The 19,007-nt window shown below is 36.1% G+C and overlaps 1 protein-coding gene across 3 annotated transcripts in view; it reads left to right on the plus strand.

The window, feature by feature from the left end:
- The window catches only part of LOC107661004 (protein PTHB1-like), a 164,070-nt gene that overhangs the window by 84,354 nt on the left and 60,709 nt on the right, over positions 1-19,007 (plus strand). For all 3 annotated transcript variants that reach the window (XM_016450443.1, XM_016450444.1, XM_016450445.1), the window contains one exon: positions 2,693-2,812. In XM_016450443.1, coding sequence (XP_016305929.1) covers positions 2,693-2,812 — 120 coding nt within the window. The remainder of the gene's footprint in view (positions 1-2,692; positions 2,813-19,007) is intronic.

Here is a 19,007-nt window from a genome sequence, read left to right on the forward strand (position 1 = left end):
TAATAATATACTAATATAGCACTTGCATATTACTGCTCTTTTGTTGGTTTTGATTGCTTCTATTGTTCTCATTTGTAAATTGCTTTGAACAAAAGTGTCTGCTAAATGACAAAATTTGAATATAATGAAAATGTAAATAACAAAACTACATTGAAATTTTAAAACAAGCCCCAAATCAAATAAATAAGTAACATGTTTTTTATTTTTAGCAACATCATATGACCCCTTTAAAGTCAAGCCATATTTAAAGATTTGTTTAAAGGAGTTTTATGGAAGTTTTTTTCTTGACAAAATTAAAATGATAAATCAAATACTGGTAACACTTTATTTTAAGGTGTCCTTGTTACACATTTTACATGTACTTACTATTATAATAACAATTAATTATGCATAATTACATGCAAGTAACCCTAACCATATAGTAAGTACATGCAGTTAATTAATATTATGTATAATTACACTGTAACAAGGACACCTTAAAATAAAGTGTAACCCAAATACTCAAATGAAATACAGTTTGTGTTTTTATATTTCGTTTTGTTATCATTTCATCATTACTCCTTCCTTAATTAAAACTGTATTTAAAGCTTCAAATGATAATTGACAAATTTTTAAACCATGCATCAATCAATAGCTATGAGCAGAGCTTATGGGCAGACTAGCCAGTGCAATGGAGCAACAAATCATTATAGGTAACACAGTAAGCTAAATTAAGGCATTTTTAATAAGCGTTGTAATAAACCTATTCATTGTAATGATTATATATTATACCTTATATTGTATGTGCATCTCGTCTAATTAGTTGATTGAAATATTCCAGGCACATCAATCGCTAAACTTTCTGTAAATAAAATCCGTGACTGTAGAAGTAAAAACTCATATTGACTTATATTTACTGCAATTCAGTTGAAGATTTCAGCAGATTTATGTTGCTAAAGCAGTGACCAGCTGTAAATGCTGTTAATGTGAAGTGGAAACATCTAGAGGAAACAACAACGTAGTTGTTGATAGGAGCCTCAAACTCATGATGCAGAACTGCTGAGTGTTGGGGAAAGTAGCACATTAGCATGGGGTTTACCTGCTTTCAGCACTCACTACAATATCCTGACTATTTCTGGAGGAAATGTCATCACAAGAACTATTCAATGACAAACTAATTTATAATTGCCCCTAAAAGTCCCTAAACAGGACTCCATTCTCAAATATAAAACCCAGTGGCACAAATGAGAGGAGAGAAAAGGCTTTTTTAAAGTGAATCTTTTAGCTAAAACAAGTCTACTTTTTCTGTTTCTTGCTTCTCTCATGAACTAAAACAATAAATGGAGCCACAGTTAGTTACAAACTGAGACCAGACACTATTGAGTTGCTTGTTAGCAGATATCAGGTTTTGTTTTTGCAACATTTGAAAGCATTCTACTGGTTTAGCTGTAGGTGTAGTTATAGGTAAGTGTCGATCACAGACAGACCCTCCTGCTGTAAGGCTGCAGTACATTCACACAAATACCTCCGTCTCTGATCTGAAATATTACTCCTAAACGAACAGCCTGTTAAGGTCTGTGTAAATATTAGAGGAGGATTATGATAAGCTTTTCTCAGGAAAGTAAGCAGTCTCACTAGATTTGTCTATTTGGGGTATGCGGTGTTGGTGTAAAAAAAGAGGAAAAGGATTGTGGGTAAGAGGCTGGACCAAGAGACATAAGAGGCTGATTCATCAGTCCCCTTCAAAACTCCTAATTCTGGCTGATCCTCAGCAGTGAGTGTCAAATCCATATGATGGAGTCCAGCAGGTGTACTCTGATCTGCCAGCAGTTTGGAGACATTTTAAATGTCAACAGTGTGTCAACACTGCTTTTCTATTACACAAAGCACAAAGTATAATTTTACGTAACTGCTCAATGTGTAGAATGTAACCCTGTAATGCCTGACTTATGAAATAATAGTCCAAAAATAATTTTTTTGTTTTGTTTTGTTAAAATAAAATATTTTATTCAACCAACAATTTAAAAAAAAAATGCACGTGTTTTATGTTTTGTATCATATTTGATAAATAAGGTGTTTATGGTATAGTGAGAATATGGAGCTCATACTTGAAGAGGAAAAAAGTCTTATTCTTATTCAATTTTATTCAGAAGTCCAAACTGCGCAAAATAAACAATTTGGTGCATATGTTGTTATTTATATGGCCAAAAGTAAGATGAATTTCTGATTGTTTGTAATGTAAATCAATTAAATTTGTATAACAGTATAGTAGACTGCTTGCATTAAATGCATATAAATATCAGTTGTTACTGTATATCTCTCAATAAAATGTGTTAATAAGATGATATTTAAATACTTAGTTTTATGATCAGAGCTCTGTAGTTTTCCAATGTAATATCATGATGATTAAGAGATGTACAATAAATGTTCCTCAAAAGCTTGATGTATCATATTTGATTCTTAGATTCTAAAAAATCTTTTAAGATTTTAGAGCAAAAACACACATACCACAACCTAAAGGCGGACAGTTTTAGAATTATACTAAACTTTTGTTTACTAAAACAGCCTACTAAAAAGTTTTGATCATGCTGATCATTTAAAATTCATGCATCAAACAGGATACAGTAGGCTTTATTGGGTTAAGTGGAGTACGGAGTTATACTCTAACCAGTAACTTATTATTAATGATGAGTATTTGTATGTTGTTTTGCAGTTGGATGTGAGTCTATTCCTGAGCTGATAGTTGAGCAGGAGGAGGAACCACCGCTGCAGCAGGACGCCGCCAAGTACATTAAAAAGAAACAGCCATCCAAGAGAATCAAGAGCAAGTCAGGTAAGACATGCGGCAGTTCCAACACCTCAGAAAGCCTCACTACTGCACTGATTTAACAAGGTTGAAAAGCTGCAAATTGATAGAAAATCTCTAGATAACCAAGTAGTTGTGTAAAGATTGTGAACAAGTACATTTAGAGTCAGGTTTTGTGATATGTGAGGACACACTGTTTTGTGTATGTTTGTGTTCATACATGTTTAAGCAGGTCTGCAGCACATGCCTTCATTTGTATAATCCAGAACTGCAGACATTGTTAATGAGCTGAAGATTTGTGAAATGTACACAGAGAAGACCAATAAACACTCAAAAAGCTTTACATTCAAAATTTTCTAATTGCCAAAATACAGAAACTCAAATTTATGTAAAAATGAAAGAAAGAAAAGAAACATAATTCAAAACAAGTAGACTGCATGGCCTTTGGTAAGCTTAAACAAATCTCATTAGTGTTAGAATGTGTGAAATGGGTAGTTATTATTGACTAGTTCTTTGTAATTACTTTGAACTGTTTAAATTGCTGATGAGCTTTACTAAGATGTTTAATCCCATCAGGGTCCCAAAGGGTCCCAAAGAAACAGCATACAACAACCAACTGAATAAAACGTTGCCAGATTTACATTCAATAATAGTTTTGAATAAAACAGTACAATCTTTTAGTGGTAGTCAATGGACATTTCATTTCCCAATGTCACATGCAAGAAGCAATGTAATATCATTTTGTAGAAGTGTCATCACAGGCACATTTTTCTGATGAGCCTGTGTTGTTCATTTTATTTACTACAGTTACTGTTACCTATTACCCAGATATTTAATGTTTAGATTTCCATGGATCCTCAGCAGTGCACCCCAAATATTGGAGAAAGCCTGAATGCTCATTGGTTGGTTGTTGCTTTTGTCTTTGAAGAGGCAGATCTGCTCAGACGTGTACCTCAGTCGCCAGCTCTCTTCTGTCTGAGTTATTAAACATGTACCATTTCCCCTAACAACAAAGAAATATTTAGACAGAGGAAGCCATTAAACAGGAACAGTGAGGAAGGATATCTGATACAGTTGAAAGGATTCAAACATAATCTCTGATGTTAATTGAAACAGAAGCCAGTCTTTCATGTGTCTCTCATCTCTTTTAATACAAATTCAGAGTTCACATGTCCTCTGTGTATCTCACATCAGATCACCAGCTAGACTCTGGAGTAACACTATATATTTATAAACATGGATTGTTGGCTATTAAACACCCTAAATTCAGATCCATGTAATTCTAGCAGTGGCTTAAGGGCCGGCAGTACAGTCGAGGTAACCACACTGGGGCCCTCCAATATTTTTGAAGTTTTATGATTGCAATAACAGATAAAACAGCATACCTCGCTGCACAAACTTAATAAAATGTATTGTAATTATAGTATTTATTGTAATTCTTATGCACTATGCATTCAATTAACTCATTCGTTTATCCTAAATGTAGCTTCATTGAATAAAATGCAGCCTAACAACTATCAATAAAAACTGTCAGTTTTATCATTTCAGGGGATGAAAATGAACCTTAAAGACTGTATTTGTTGCATTTTGCAGTATAGCCATTTTTACATTTTCTTTTGTTTCTACATACTATATATATATATATATATTTTTTTTTTTTTTTTTTTTTTTTACTGAAAAGGCAACAAACAAAAATAAAAATAGCTGGCTGGTTAAATAGTGTCTGAAGTTGAAATGTTATAATAATTGTTAGCCAGCAATGTAAATTTTTGTTTAAAACGTTATCAGGAACAATATTATTTAGAGTATATAGATATACAATATAGAGGAAATATATAGAGGATAAATATAATAAAATGTGGAGAAATTAAATGAAAAAAAATCACAATGGTCTTGTTTTTTTTTATCAACTTGCAATTCAGGGCTTCTGTATGAAGCATGCTAGATGTCAGATCTCTACATAAAACAGTTTATTTTTCAAGCATTACTGTTAGTAACAGAGATATATGCTCAATGAGAAAGATAGGGAGACAAAAACAGTAACACCTTTTATGCTGTTCATCGACTGAACTTCTGATATGAACTGCACAGAACTCACCAGTTTCATATTTCATTACTCATTAAGGATAGTCTCTTAAATTGGTACCCCATGTTAAAAAATAGAATAATTTAAAAAGTCAGTGTCACTCTCTGTGGTTTTGACATCAAAACCATAAAATGAACAAATAACTGTGTAAAACATTACCATAGATCATGATCATCAGTAAATTTCTCTTGCAGAAAAATCACTTGTATCCCCCAACCCCAAGTCATTAACAGAGTTATATATTGTATATGAATTTCACTTAAATGTGAACTATGATTGGTCACACTATATTCATATTTTATATTCATAATCAGACATTTATTCCCTGTCAAAGTGTGCAGTTTTTGTCCATAACAAACTCCAGAGTGAAATGACTTCATGCCAGCAGTCAACAGTCTGAGTGAGCCTAGGTAAATCTAAACCACCCTACTGAGAGAACTCCCTTCTGAGTTAATGGCTCTTTTCATAGCCTCTGGCAATTGTTTAATTCAAGGGTGTCAAACACTACTACCGGACAATAGGGTTGGGTATCGTTTGGTTTTTTTTCGATACCGGTGCCAAATCGATACTTTTAAAGCGGTTCCGGTGCCTAAAAGGTACCTGAACCGATACTTATTAAAAAAATAAAAAAATAAAAGTTCCCCCAAAAAATGATGGATTGGCCATTAGAATAGAAATAGAATAGAGAGTGCAAATGTTAGAGGGTCAAGTTTTTTAATTAAAAAAAACAAGCAGATAAAATTACAAGTGGTATTAGAATAGAGAGTGCTAGAGTTGGAGGGTCAAATGAAGATGAAAGAGATGTGTTTTCAACAGTTCCTTGAAAATATTAAGGACTCAGCTGCTTGGATTGAGCTGGGCAGGTCATTCCACCAGGAGGGAACAGTTAATGTAGAGGAGAACCAGAGGACAAATATTTCAGTCGATCGCTCAGGCATGGCACCGAAATGAGGCACCGAAATCTGTGTTCGGATTCGGTTCTAGTACATACCGGTTACACAGGGCTTCGGTACCCAACCCTACCGGACAACCACCGTCCTGCAGATTTTCTGTTCCAAACCTATCCAACATACTTGTCTGTAATATTCAAATAATCCGAAACACCTTGAGTCCCAGGTTAAAGAATGCTCTTCCATCCTTAATCAGTGGGAGTGACAGACCACCAACAGAGGCTGGTGAGATTTCAATCCAACAGTTATGATAGGTGCAACATCTCTGACCGATGTTTAGTTGTTTCGAGTTTGTAAGTGCAAAGGTGACTGTATGCAGGGCTCGCAAAATTTCAAAATTGCTGGTAGCCCTTTGGGCAGACATTCTTCAGATTTTAGTAGCCCAAAATGAATTTAAGTAGCCCGAATAAAAAAAAAAAAGACATCGGCTAAACTTCACTCTGGACAAATCAGCATGATTAAAAACTTCAGTGATTGCTTTTTTTCTTCAAATAAGTCGTCAAGAGAGTAGGGTTGCAGCGGATCACAAAACCCACGGCTCGAATCATATTGCATTATCATATCAGATTTTGAGTAACAGATCGGGTCATTTTGCAGATATAATTTCAAAATTTGAAGCAAAAACAGAATGGTCTGATTGTAGCTTTGTGAATGAGATGCAAATGTCACTCTCTGACAGCAGGTGGCGCTTATGGAACAGCAGGTATTTATAGGCTGCTGCCCCTTTAAGACCGAATGCACGGATTCAATATAATGATGCACTTGAGATTTCTTTCTCCACTGTTTACGTTCACTTAAGACATAACCGACTGTGTTTACGAGAATACTTGCCGAGACAGTTATTTTGAGATAATTTTGTGTGTATGTGTTCATTCAGATGCAAGGATACGCGAAAGAGGAATCGATTCTGTGTACGCGCATTGTCTGAAACGCGTCTCTCTGTGCGAGCTTTGAATGAGTGCGCGCAGCTCCGAATGCGCGTGAATGGTTTAAACACTTGAATGTTTAAATCGGCAAGACATAGAAACACGTGCAAACGATCAACTACGATCCGTTTTACCCCTACAAACTAGTGAACAACGCAGATCAAGGAAGGAATTTTATATAACTGTTCAAGATAGCCCGTCGAGCAGGGTGGTGAAACATTTTGGTAGCCCGACTGGAAATCACAATAGCCCCGGGACGTCGGGCTAGTGATTTTGCGAGCCCTGGTATGGTTTTATTTTTAAATTCTTTAAGAAAATACATTGAAAGATTGTATGATGTGACCTCAAGAAGACATGTATTTTTTCCTGCCAGGCTATATGATAATTCTTTCCCAAGACATCTACCTGCAATTCAGCATTGACATGTCATTCTGTACTCAAATTTCAGGTGGTAGTCCAAAAGAGTGAAAATATCTATGCAATCTATGTTATTGTTATTCTCTAAATGACTTTATTCAAACCACAAAAAGACAAACATACTGAAAAATGCATCTTCCAACCTGGGTGAAGTCATTACGTACATTAAGAAGAGTTTGGGGTAATTTGTAATTTAATGGAATACTATTAGAGCGGCACGGGCAGGATTTTGAATGGTCTCCAAAGTCCAAAGCTTCTCGTCCAGTATAAGACCCCTTCACAAAATTCATCACAAAGACCATTAATTCTCCATCTGTGAACATGTCACTCTAGGCGATCAAAGCCTCACAATTTTGCCCTATAACAACAGAAATCCTTTAGGATCCCAGAAATTTGTCTCAGATGGCAAAACCATGGCCAAAATTGTACAGTGTGCACCAGGCTTTAATAGCAGACACTCAGATTACTCAGTGTATGGTGAGTTTATGATGAGAGCCAGTAATAAATGGTCTTTACATGCTGATGTGTGTCATGATTAAGGCTTGATTGGCTCTATATTTAGCATATTGTCATACGGTTTCCATTATAATGCTGGCTCTCTATCAGAAAGAGCTGAAACCCATAGATAGCAGAGATGAGAGGGAAGCTGATGCCCATATATGAGTTCCCACTAAACAGGCCTCATTAATCTCTCATTATGTTAATGTTCTCAGAGCAGCAGGGTAAATCTGCACAAGTTACTCAAGACAAAATAGAGCTACTCACGTGAAGCACACAAAAGACGGGGCATTTGAAATAGTTTGAAATTAAACTATTCCTAAACTAACAAAAACATACTCTAACAAGCATACAAATACAAGACATGCAAATCTTAGATAAAATGGTTTGTTTTTTATATATTTTAGTCTGTGTCAGACAAAAAAAAAAAGTCTACATTATCTCTCAACTTGCACCATCTTGGTTGGATTTTTTCAGCTTGCTGCAGTGCATTCTGGGATTTGTAAAGAATAGAGTGCAACAATGCCTGTCCACTTTTTCAGTGACCTTCCCGAAGGGATTTAAAAAAAAGTCTTTGTTAAAGTGTTGAAGCCATGAACCAAACCAACCAGCAACAATGTAAAACACAGCAGGCTCTGTTTAGGCGTTGATAGTGTTGCCATAGAAAATCATAATTCTGAGGACGTGAACAGCTCCGAGTAGAACGTCACGTGTTGAAATCTCGAAATTACGGTAATTACGATATGGCGTGAATGCAGCGTAATATGTCAGGGGTGTTTTAACACAAACATTAAACAAAAGTACTGAAAGCATTTGAAATTATAAAATTAATACCAAATAAGTAGCTTGCTAGTATTGATATATATTAGGGCTGCACGATAAATCGCATGCGATATTTAATGCGCATCTTGTCAGAAAGCCGGTTCTCTCTTTTCCCAGCGTGCACTGAAAAACGCCAGCCTGCGCTTACACATGTAGTTAGCTCCCTCCAATTACACAGTAAAAACTGGGATATGTTCCATCCTAAATATTGAGGGATGGAAATTAGATACATTTTCAGGTAGCGCTTGTTTAAAAAAAACAAGAAAATGCAAAGCAAAAATGTGTTGATGGCAAAGCTGTCGACAGATGTGTTTAATTGCATTAATTAATTAGATCTGCTTCATCGCAACAGCACAGCAGGGAAAGTGTAAGGAGATTACACAAGCTGATCTGTTTGGAGTTAGTTGGCAGGACAGTCGGTGTGGTTTCAGTGGCGGGTGGCCAGCCATCACCGCAGACAGAGAACTCAGTAAGAAACCGCCCGCAAACACTCACACATTCCACATCTCCCGCAAGCTCTGAAATGAGAATCTCCTCGAAATCACTGTCCACTCCGACTCCTGCAAGTGATTCATAACCTCCTAAAAAATGACTCCTGCTTCTATATATATATATATATACAGTATATGTTGGAGGGAATAGACTAAGTCAACAAATTATCAAAAGACTTAATTATATATATATATATTTTTACATTTTAAATATATTTTTCAAGGGAAAACCATTCTTCCAAAAATATTATCCCATTTATAGCCAGAAGTTGGAAATACTTTGACTAAGCTGCAGTGTATATTTTCTGATGTTAGCATGGCCACACAAGCAAGCTACTTTCAACATTAGTCACATGATGCACTGCAGATGTGAAAATCTGGTCTGGTGAGTCCAACAGACACATACAAAATAAATACAGTATAGCCATTTTAGTAAAGTGTATATTTTTTATTATTTATTAAGTGTCAGGTCACCCAAAACTAAAAAATATTTTACTTACCCTGATATCATTCAAAACCTGTAAGACTTTCATGCTTGATTTTATAGTTTTTATTAAATTTGTAAATTAAAATTCAGTTTTAATATTCTATCATATTTTTTTATCCATCCATTATCCGTCCAAGTCTAGGTTATCAACATTTTCAGGCTTCAAAAAGTCCATAAAGACACTTTAAAATGAATCCATATAAACCAAGCTGTTTAATCAAAGTCTGCTGAAGAGATGCAAATATTTTATATGATGAATAGAGCTTCATTTAGGCTTTTATTTAGATATAACCATTGATCAACGCACATACATCAAAAATCAAAATCAGTGTTTGGAAGCTCAAACGTGATGGCTTGACGTCTTTCTAGACGTAAATACATTTTAATTGTGTTCCGAAGATGATTGAAAGTCTTTTAGTAAAAGATGAAAAGTGAAAGGGTTTGCATAAAAGATGACAGATTTTTTAAACTGTGTACCATATTTGAATATGCACTTGTTTAGATAGTAGGAAGCCCCCGATTTGACTTAAACAGAGCAGTGTTTTGAGAACGTCATAGATCCATATTGTTTAAACTCTTCAGGAAGTCAGCATACCAGTGGCTTACTTATAGTTGACTCTACATATTAACGTGGCATTGAAGTACTTAAATATCAAAACAAGTACATATTACATCCTTCAATTACGAAAGAGGCTCTGGATTAAACCTGTGTTCGCCCATGAGTCCTTTCTCTTCGGATCTATGGCTGCTTTGTCTGTTAAATCCACTTGCTGCTCTGTCCTGCTGACCACTGCAGAACCGGCGTGCGAGTCAGCACATCTGATTAACCCCGCTCACCCTCACTGCAGGAGTTTCAGTAGCCTCTGAGACGTGATTAACCATGACATTTGACACATCTCATAGAATTGTAAGATGTTTGTTTACGCCATGCAGACATGGATATACACCATACTGATTCTCTCAGATGATTTTCTAAGTTTCAGCTCCTCCTCCTGCATGTCTGACAGGATTTGACAGCTCTTTGTCTCTGTTTTCTCAGATGGTCACTGAAGCAACACACTTTTTAGTCGACACTACGGTTTTCCCACTTGATAAAATAAGAAGCACTTGACAGCATTAAAATATAAATGACTGAATTGACCATTCTTACTGCTTGGTTAGATCTTAATTATTTAGATCTTACTGATTAAGCATATTCTTTGTCCAGATCAGTGAACAGATAAATACTAAAAATTCAGCAATGTGTTTGTATGTGGAACTTCTTGCATTGTCACAGCCACATGTTTACAAGCTCTGAAGATTTTATTTACTGTTGTTAACTTTAGGGCTTTTTTTTCCCCTTTATTTTATGCATTTGAAACTAAACAGCAGCAGTGACTTGGATAAAGAAAAAAAATTAAATACAACAAAAAGAGTAGAAATAATACACACAGCATTATGTGAAAATCAAATAATAGAATAGGGAATCCTAACTGATCAGTTCATTTTCAATGCATAAAGATACATAATGACATGTGTCGACCTTTGTATGAAAATATCCAGTTTCAGTTGGAGTTGGGCAGTCATATATTCCATTTTGTAAATAGATTCAAGTTTATCTATCCACCGGGACATTTTTGGTGGGTGTGGCTTCATCCAGTTAATTGTTATGAGATATATTCTGCATGTACTCTTATTAAGCAGACAATAAGAGTACATGCAGAATATATCTCTGGTTTTTGCTACACAAATCCTGGGGTATCCCTTCAAGCAAAAAAAAAAAAAACCCCGCAAAAGTAAAAGACAAGTCTATATGCAGAATTTTCATAATTTCATCCTTTACCCCATTAATCCTGGGTATTCATAAACTGATATTTCACACTGTGAATCCTCATAATATAATTCTGAAATTTCCAACATTTTCATCCAAGATAAGAATGAAGCTAGTTAAGCACATACGTATGTGTGGCTTTTCTGGCATAGTAAACTTGCTCAGTAGCTCACCCGGTACAGCACTGCACTTGCAATATGAAGTACTCAGGTACGAGTCCTGTGAAACACTAGTTATCATAAATATATCTAAGACTTGTAAAAAAAAAAAAGATGGCATGGTTGTTTCTGCAAATGTGTTTTTAACTTATGTTTGGTTTTGTTAACACTGTTGGTTAGGTTTAGGGTAGGGTTTAGTGTAGGTAGTACTTTATTTTCAAATGTAATTAAGCATTAATATTTAGTGCCTCTAACTAGACATTTCATTTCTGTACTGCCAGATACATACAACTAACGTAGATTCACGTTCATCTGTTTTGGATAAAACTGAATACACTTACAGCGGCATTTACTGTACATTTCACATTGTCACAAAACGTGCAAGAAACAATGTAATATTTTGCAGAAATTGTTTTTTTTCCCAGTGAGCCTGGGTTGGGTAAATTTTACATGGACATCCATCAGAAAATGCATTTTCTACTGTCGCCCTCTTCATAAATATGCTATGATAAACTGCATTATTTTGATGAAGCGCTTCAAGCTCAGATGGTGTGTTGGGTATTTTGGGCTGTTTAAGGTTGTCTGAGGTCAGGTCTCATGGTGATACTTCCTAAAGCCGTGACAGAAACACTGATCTAGGTTGAGCTTCCAGCCTCTATTTTTAGCCTCAGCTGTTGTAATTAACCTCACCTATTAACTTCAAACTATAAAATTGCTCTCTGATCAGCAGAAGGGCATCGTGCTGAAAGAATGACCTCACTGCTTTGCTGCGACATGCATCCACCTCCAACAGTTGCTCAGGCCCTAATCCTGCTCTGATTGTACCTTCCAAGGATTAGAGAGCATTTTAATTTAGCCAATCAGTTCATCTTAAATCAACAAGGCTCTAAGTCCAGTCTGCCATGTCAAACACAAACAGCCACATGCCCTTGACCTCAAACACAAACAAACCCTACTTGTGCAGCCACAGAGTGCAGTCATGAAGCTGGTGACACATTTTCTTAAAGTGGCGTGTAGTCTTTTAAAATGAAAATTTTGTCATTAATCATTTACCCCCATGTCGTTCCAAACCCCTAAAAGCTTCATTCGTCTTCGGCCAACCGTAATGTTATGAAGTGACGAGAATACTTTTTATTTGCGAAGAAAACAAAAATAACGGCTTTATTCAACAATTCGTCTTCTCTGTGTCTCTCCGCATCACTGTAGCACCATTTTGGAGAATATCCGCTGAACTCAAGCAGCGTACGCTATTCTGTGTCAGCCGTCTGACAATGTCTTTCATACTTTTCTGGACCTTGACAGTGTAATTTACTTGGCAGTCAATGGGACAGTCACAAGCCTCCCGGTTTTCATCCAAAATATCTTAAATTGTGTTCCGAAGACGAATGAAGCTCTTACGGGTTTGGAGCGACATGGGGGTAAGTGCTTAATGACAAAATTTTCATTTTGGGGTGGAGTATCCCTTTAACTGTCAATTTTTTATTTTCAAAAGACAGGGACTATTTGCACTGTTTCTACTGTATTTCCTCAGTGGTTTTCTCACTTCCAGCTGTGAAAGAGCATTTTATCCATGTTAGTGCTCTCTGACAGTTTGGAAGAGAGTGATTTAATCTCAGCTGGTTAAATTTCACAACTGAGGAGAGTGTAAAATCCCAACTGTAGTTAAGTGTGCAAAATTAACAGCCTGAGTAAGCCCTCATTTCTTTTTTTTTTCACTTTCATCTGCGTATCTCATTTCTTTTAGATCACTGCAGAGTTTGTATATGAAACCACTTTTGATGATGCCTTGTCACAGCCACAAGTTTATAACCTCTAAATATAAAACCATGAATTAGAAATAAAAAAGAAAAGAGAGAAATGTTACACTAGTCTGTGTGTAACTGCCCTCTTTTCTAGAGTCTTATTAGTTTTCTTAACTTGTTTTCTTTATTAATTGCTTAGCGGAAATAGATTACATTCAATTCAAAGTTACCCATATTTCAAAAATCTCTTTTTATATTACTGATTTTGTTAACAAAAGTTAACTTTTCCATAGAGTCAACTTTAAATACAAAACCAAATCTTTTTTTTTAATTCAATGTCTTTAAGTTTCTTTGAGTGCTTTAATTTTAATAATCTAATACAATAGCTCAAATATAGCTAAGCTCATCCGTTTTTAAAGTTACAGGACATATACCAAACATGGTGGTTTTAATGTCTTAAATTTAATATTTGTTATATTGAATTCAAATTTAAAAAGTTAGATCACCCAAAATGAAATTTCTGTCATTTTTTTTTACACTGATATTGATTCAAACCCACATGAGTTTTGTGTAGCCCAAAAAGAGATGTTTAGCAGAATGTTCACACTGCTCTTTTTCATACAATGATAATGAATGGGAACAGACACTGTTGAGTTCCAAATGTACAAAAACATACAATAAAATACCATACAAATATCATAAAGCAACATTAAGCAGTCTAGATGAATTTTATGTGACAAAAAGACTAAAATTTAAGCCATTATTGAATTAACAAAAATCGTCCTCTACTGTATTTCAGTTTAATTAGAATTTGTTATAAATTGTACAAAACCTTAGAGATTAATAATCTGAAAAGGACTGCTGTAAGTATATTAAATTTGATCTGCATACATACATTGAACTCTGATAATTACACAATATAATATATAGCAAAACATGCTGCGTCAAGACCAGGGTGTCCAGTTTTTTCTCCTAGAGGCCCACTATGCTGTAGAGTTTAGCTTCAATCCTCATTAAACACATCTGAACAAGCCAGTCAAGGTCTTCAAGATTACTAACTTTCAAGCAACTGTGTTGCAGCAGGTTGAAGCACTGGCCCTCCAGGAGCAGAATTGAACACCCCTAGTCAAGAATACCAAGATGTTTGTCTTAGATTTGATATCATTGTTTGCAAGAAACACAAGTACCAATGACAGTCCACGTCACTGATGTCAAACTTTACATGCCATCTTTGAATCTAAGTTTTCCTTTTGATGAAATTCTGACTTAAGAACTTGAGGTTAAGAAATAATGGCACAATTTTAATTTTTTGGTGAACAGTTCCTTTAAAGGGGTCATATGATGCAATTTCAGGGTGTATTCACACTAGACGTTTTGAACCGTGCCCGAGCGCGTTTGACCCCCAAAGCCCGGTTCGTTTGACTAGTTTGAGCGCTCCGTGCCGCACTTGTGCGTGGTTCGTTTAGCCGGCCCTGGCCTGGTTGGAAGAGGTGGGCCAGGGCATGGTTCGGTTGGGCTCGGGCGCGGTACACATGTAGTGTGAGCGCTAACCGCGCTGGAGCACGGAACAGATACTATTTTGTGTGCGCTACTGTCATCATTACGACTGCAAACATATTCTATTACTACTACTACACTACACTTTTCAATTAATTTAATTTCAAGTATATTTAGGTTTATAATGGCTCTTGGTTCTTACCTTATTGAGGAACAGGAAATGTAGTTTGCGAGTAAAGCTGCAAATTATTTAATTAACGTCAGCTGCCTCCGTAATAATTTTCTGATACATACAAGTGAAAATCAACGCACTGCGTAAATTATAAATTAATTATTATTAATTATTCTGCAGAATATTAGCGAAAGTGGTTTTCTCCATTATCTCATACATGACGTAAGCGTGCTCCGGCCCGGAATGTTTAGTGCAAGTGTGAGTGCAGGCCAGCGGGGGAGTGGGGATAATCGCGCTCGGGCTCGGTTCAAGGTAACCGTGCCCAGTGTGAGTACAACCTCAAGTTTTCCTTTCTCTTTGGAGTGTTACAAGCTGTTCGTGCATTCCTCACTCAAGCCCATGGCCGCTGCTCCCTCTAGCCTGCCGTGTGTGACGCTGTGTGTTAACTACTTTGTTTGGCCTTCCAAAAGAGGACACAACTAAAAATCAGTGGTTAAGTTGTATTTACAACACTGTTCCAGAACAGTTCAACCCAAATATTCAGATGTGTGCAGCGCATTTTATGGAGGACTGTTTCCTAATCCTGGTAGAGTAGACTACAATGCCGGCTGTTCTGACTCACAGTCTGTAAGTACGTTTTCATATTTAAAGAATTTGCCAATGATGATTCAAACGTGAGTTTTGAGCAGTGTAGAGTAGCGCTTGTTGTTTGTCATTTCTCCGATCACAAATGCAGACATGGTTTTATGTTTACGCAGCACGATGCCACGCAGCGCGTAAAAAGACAGTATAAGTCATTATAATCTGTAATTATGTCCCCACTGGATGCAACAAATGCCTTGTTTATAATGAGTTTTTTAATGTTTTCGTCTCATCGCTCCGGGACACGGCATCAGTACGGTAAGGGATGTAACATTTCCGTCACACACTTGAGGTATTCGGCCAATCACAACACACTGGATAGCTGGCCAATCAGAGCACACCTCGCTTTTCAGATTATTTTCTGGCTTATATCAGATTTGCCCTATTTTTGGGGGTCCTTGTGAGTAGACTGTATGCCGAGAGTCAGAAGTCTGACTATGCACTATTCTCCGTGGTCCAGTTCATACTATATCACGTCATGCCATCTGAATCCTCTGAACGTTCATCTGCTGCTAATGAGGTTATTATGATAATGGGCATGTAAATGTGCTGGAAAGACCCGTTATCTATGATGTTAGCCATTTCGCCCTGCTTTTCTATCACTTGTAATAACAAATCCTAAACGAAGCGAATGTTGGATTGGCATGGCAGCAGTACTCGCTTTGGCTGAGATACGGTTCACATGGAAATAAGGCCAGAGCCGAGCAAGGGGGTTGCAGGCTTTGTGACCTGAGACACTGAAGCAGCTGTCCGGTCAACAGCAGCAACCCCTGAGAAAGACAAATGAAGCGAGATAGGGAGGAGGAGAGAGTGAGAGATGAGAGAAAGACATCTGAGAGGGAAGGACATTGAGAGCGCCTGCTATTCCAAACTATATTTACAGTTTCAAAAGTACAGTTGCATTACATCTGACCACAATCACAAGCCCACGTAACTGTGGGCAAAGCCCTGATTAAATCACAGTGCATTATAATAAACATGCAAGCACTCCAAACCTTTTTATAGACCAACCTCCCCTCAGAGATCACTCTTTTAATGACTAATTAAGTCAACAAACATAAGGAGAGCTCCCTAAGAATCTCACTGATTTGCTCTTTATCAGAGCTCTTTGGAAATAAAATGACACTCTAGAGCAGCGGCTCTCAACTGGTGCAACTCAAAAATGAAAGGACAGGAGGGGAAAAAAAATACTAATACTGATAACAAAATGCAACTAACCAAATACTCACATATTTAGGATAGTCAAATAAATTGCCTTAGAAAATGGAGTGGAAAATGCTTCTAATATCTTGTTTTGAGGGGGCATTTCACCAAAAATGTTAATTTTGTCAGCATTTAACTGACACAAAGAAAATATTTGGATACATTTGAATATTTTGAGAATTGTATTTATTTATTTACTTGTTTGTTTTGTTTTAGTCAATTCTCATCAAAAATAATTGGTTACCAACATTTTATTTTTTCAAAATATTTTCTTTTGTGTTGCAAAGAATTAAGAAAGTCATTCAAGTTAGTAACGACATAAGGGTAAATTATGCCAGTTTTCATTTTCATTTCATTTTTGGGAGATCTATCACTAAATATTTGCAGATTTATAACTATTTTCCAATTGGGTAGAAAAAATATATATAGTAAACTTAAAAAGTCTTAAACAAAGAACAATTAATACAGTATATTAACACTAAAGGGTCATTCCACAAAAGCTATCTTTCTGATGCACTTAGTTTTATTTCTCATTAACTCTTTGACGAGTTATCTCGTCTTTTAGAAGACAACGCTTCCCCGCCAAAGACGTGTTTTTATGGCTTTTCGTGTTTTCACTGTTATACACTAAGGGGCGCTATTACACATCTTCTGAATGAGTACAAGACCCCCGAACAAAAACACACGTAAACAGGATGGAGAAACGAGCGATCTCTTATGTAAACAGATGCATATGAAAAATAATGTGATCATCAGCAATGGCAGCATATAAATGAAAACCGCATAATGTTACGGATGTTACGGTAAAATGTTGATCCAGGAAGTGGTATATGTCTGTGCAAGCTTTGGAGGTGTTTATAGAAGCGATTTACTGGATTTATGCTTTGATAATCATACTGAATATTACCCAGATTCCCCAGTTTTTGATAAAAATTTGATTTTCACACCTTTTTGCTCAAAATTATGCATTTTTATGAAACCTACCTATATTCAAGTGTTGATAACAAAAAAAAGAATGCTTTAAGCTAGAATAAAACTGATTTTTTTGTTTAAAAGTAGAGGCTCTGATCTTTATTTTACTGTATTGCATATTCAGATATTCATACAGCAAAATATTCTGGAGGCCATCAAATTTTAGTGAAAATCATCAAAATCGCTGGCGGTCATTTTTATTCTTCAGTCTGGACCTTGTAACACAGATGGTGAGAAGTGCCAGGACATAGACGTGTCTTGTCTCATGTTCAGAGCTTGTAAGGATAATGAGAGGCTCTTCCAGTGGACTTTCCCAGGATTCAGTGCTGGAATGTTTCATTAGTGTGCTGTTAGGTGCTCCATGGGCTCTCGGGACAATACAACAATGTTTAGAATAAATTATTTCCCCATGTATACCTACAGGAAGACAGTGATTTATTCATATCCTGCTCTTGGTTGCTACCAGTAACATGGGCTCAAAGTAAAACATCAAGATCTCCTGTGAGATCTCATACCTGTGGCCTCCCTCCCTCAGAGCACATTAAAGCTGGAAATCCTGTAGTCACAATCACTGCAGGCGCATTGTTGCATGTGGAAAAAAAAGAGCTAATGTGTCTGGGTGGATGTACACATCATGACTTGCACAATGTAGACAGGTTGTGGTTTTCGGCACTCACCCCAGATTTACAAAAAAAAACTAATGCCTTAAAATAGAGATCTGTCAAACACTCAAAACCAATTCCAATAACCAAAGCCATACACCTTTAAATGCCTGTTAAAAAAGCGATCTCCACCATATAATGACAATGATGATAACAATATTGGAGAAAGATTGTTGGAATCACTTTCAGAACGATGATTAACGATGAAAACACTGACAATTATATTGTTAAATTGTGTTAGCATTTAAAGCGGCAAAGGACATAACTGCAGTGCAGGCTTATATTAAACAACGTTATCAGTCGTCTCTTGGTGTCTACACTAATATAGTTATCATTATAGTTACCATTATAGTTATCATTCCAACCCAAAAATGTTGTTCGAACCTACTTCTCAGTTCACAATTAATTATGAAATATCAACTTATAATAATAATAATATAACTAGGTTTCTGTTCACATTTTCAACTGTAAATTTGGTGCATCCACATTGAATTTCAATTGAATTGAGGTTGACCAATAGGATGAACGATTATAATTAATATACTAATTTAATGCAAATAAGGCATATAATTAACACCCACACATCCATGTTGCTGTGTTGTAAATATGAAGGCACAACATAATCAATAACTCAAGTAGAGCTCTGTAGAATTCTGCTACTTAAATGTAGAGATAATCTCACTCTCT

The sequence above is a fragment of the Sinocyclocheilus anshuiensis genome, unplaced genomic scaffold (assembly GCF_001515605.1).
Source record: "Sinocyclocheilus anshuiensis isolate Anshui unplaced genomic scaffold, SAMN03320099.WGS_v1.1 scaffold1036, whole genome shotgun sequence".
NCBI classification, from domain to species: Eukaryota; Metazoa; Chordata; class Actinopteri; order Cypriniformes; family Cyprinidae; genus Sinocyclocheilus; species Sinocyclocheilus anshuiensis.